At 45.0% G+C, this 2,524-nt stretch overlaps 1 protein-coding gene across 2 annotated transcripts in view; it reads left to right on the top strand.

Annotated features, from left to right (window-relative positions):
* The first annotated feature begins 200 nt into the window (after nucleotides 1-200).
* The window catches only part of ZC4H2 (zinc finger C4H2-type containing), a 67,093-nt gene continuing 64,769 nt past the window's right edge, over nucleotides 201-2,524 (top strand). For both annotated transcript variants that reach the window (XM_045297823.1, XM_004715435.2), the window contains exon 1: nucleotides 201-345. In XM_045297823.1, the coding sequence (XP_045153758.1) occupies nucleotides 293-345 (53 nt within the window). In that variant the 5' untranslated portion in view covers nucleotides 201-292. The remainder of the gene's footprint in view (nucleotides 346-2,524) is intronic.

Genomic DNA, 2,524 nt, shown 5'->3' with positions numbered 1-2,524 from the left:
AAGAAGAGAGGATTGGAGAGGAGAGGGAGAATACACACAAGACCGGAAGAGAATCAGGCACGTCTCGCTTGGCCTTCTGGGAATTGTAGTCCTGCAGGCTCTCGGGTTGTCTGTCTGACCCAGGAGCTGAAGACTACAGCTCCCAGGTATTCTCCAAGTTCCTACTGCACAGACTCAGAGCTCAGATCCCAGAGCCCCAAGCTGCGAGGAGGTGGCTACATTGGTCTATTGTATTCCCTGGCTGGTGTTTTTTTGGTAAATTTCTCACGACCTGATATCGAGAGAAAAAAGCATGGCGGATGAACAAGAAATCATGTGCAAATTGGAAAGCATTAAAGAGATCAGGTAAGAAGCACGTTCCAAGGCCTTCTCATTTCCTTTCTCACCCCAAGAATTCCTCGCCTTAGTGGTTGAATAAAATCTATTGGAAAATATTTGTTGTTGAACTGCTTACTGGTGGTAAGCGAGGCGAATGGTGATGGCTATTTACTCAGGACTTAAAGTGAGAAGCGAGGATGGCGGCAGGGAAAGAGGGAGTCAAAACTGAGACTACAGTGATGAGAGAGTGTTAAATAGAGGACATTTCTGACCAGAAGTATCTGTGAAACGCAGATGGAAATATGCGGGGATGAATATGAGATGGTTGTTTTTGTTCTTGGACTGAAGGTCAGGAGGCAGGCAGTGTTTTTGATGCGTTTTTTAAAAAAAGTATTTGACTCCAAGATGTCTTTGACACTCCCCCACCCAGGTCTCCAACTCCCCTGTCTCCAGTTCAGTTCCAGGATCTGGAGCTTAGCTAAGGGCAATGGGGATGACAGAGGCTGCCATGAGGTGCGAGCTTAGGGGTGTGTAGAGGAATCCAGAGGGCAGGGGTTGGGGGAACTTCGAGTGTGCCTGGATGGGTGAGTGTATTTGTTTTGCTTTCACTCATTACTTCTCAGTATTAGGGACTGGGGGGCTGTCCGAATGGTGGTACCCTTGCTTCTACTCTTAGATGCCTGAGGTAAAGTGTGGATGGGCGAAATACCCGTTGGCCATGTCCCCTGGCCTGTTGCTCAAAGAACTCCCTTGGCTCTGTGGTGCCAAATACTACTCAGAATACAATTGTGCCAAGATATTCTGACTATCTGGGCAGGCACCAGTCCTTCCTTCATCTTCTCTCTGCAGCTGCAGAGCACCATCCTGGTTCCCATTCTCATTTAGAAAATGGCCTGGGTCTGCCATCTCTGTCGAGTGGTTTTCAGTAATCTAGTGTGGTCAACATTCTTCACCAACACCATAGTTCAAATGCATCGATATTTATTCAGCCTTCCTTCTTTAATGTCCAACTTTCACATGCATATGAGGCAATTGAAAATACAGTTGTTTGAGTAAGGTGTACCTTAGTCTCAAAGTAACGTGCTTGCTTAGAATATTGAAAGTACTGTGGACTACCAAAAGAACAAGCAGATCTGTCTTGGAAGAGGTACAGTTAGAATGCTTGTTAGAGGCAAGAATGGCAAGACTTGTTTCAGTACTTTGGACATGCTATCAGGAGATACCAGTCCCTTGAGAAGGACATCATGCCTGGTAAAATGGAGTGACAGAAAAGAAGAGAAAAACCCTGGACAAAATGGACTGACTATAGTAGCTGCAACAATGGGCGGGAAACATAAGAACAATTGTGAGGATGGCACAGGACCAGGTAGTGTTCTTTCTGTTGTACACAGAGTTGCTATGAGTTGGAACCATTTCAACAGCACCTAAGAACAAGGGTGGTCAAAATGAAGGGGGTGGGGATGGTGTCAAGTGCCTTTTAAGAATCAGGATTTAGAGCAGCAGATGAGATGTAATCCTTGAAGTAAGGCCCACACATATTTGTGGTGGTGGTCGTGGTAGTGGTAGTGACCACTGTGGGAACCTTGGCTTCTTGTTTTCTGGAGGGATTTCTCTCCCTTTTTGCAGGGGAGGGAAAGGAAGTTAATCACCATTTTTTGAGACTTAAGAGGTTGGCCTTCCTGTCCTCTCTTACAGCTGGGAAAATGAGGACTCAGAGACTATAAGTGACTTGTCTATAGCTACACGGCTTGAAAATGCCTTTTCTGACAGTAACTCAGTCTAACTGCAGAGGCACTCCTTGTTCCAATCTGTACTGTGGAGAGGTTGAGGAATTGAGCTGAAGAAGGGATATGTTTCCTTTTTTTTTCTTGTCAGAGTATCTAGAGATAGGGAGTGAGATTATCTGGTGCGATGAAGGCTAGTTGTCATAACAGTACAACTAATAAGAAGCTTAGGCCTGCAAGAGGACAGCCTAGGCTTATATTTTCATCAGGCTTTAGACGAACTTCTAAAGAATCTTTAAAGATGAGGTTAGAGCAAGGAAATTCATCCCTGATATAAAGAGGGATAAAGTCTTCTCCCAATAGAGACTATCTCAGGAAATATGACTTTTACTTTCACTTGTGGTAATCAGGCATCCATCCTTCTTTTAGCTGGGGTAAATTCAGCGCGTGTCTGGAGTAAGGTGACCAGATTTTAACATTGG

Source organism: Echinops telfairi, unplaced genomic scaffold, assembly GCF_000313985.2.
Source record: "Echinops telfairi isolate 266 unplaced genomic scaffold, ASM31398v2 ScPeMD7_7423;HRSCAF=8461, whole genome shotgun sequence".
Lineage (NCBI taxonomy): Eukaryota > Metazoa > Chordata > Mammalia > Afrosoricida > Tenrecidae > Echinops > Echinops telfairi.
Note: the sequence above shows the minus strand (reverse complement) of the source record. Positions and strands in the feature narration are given on the sequence as shown.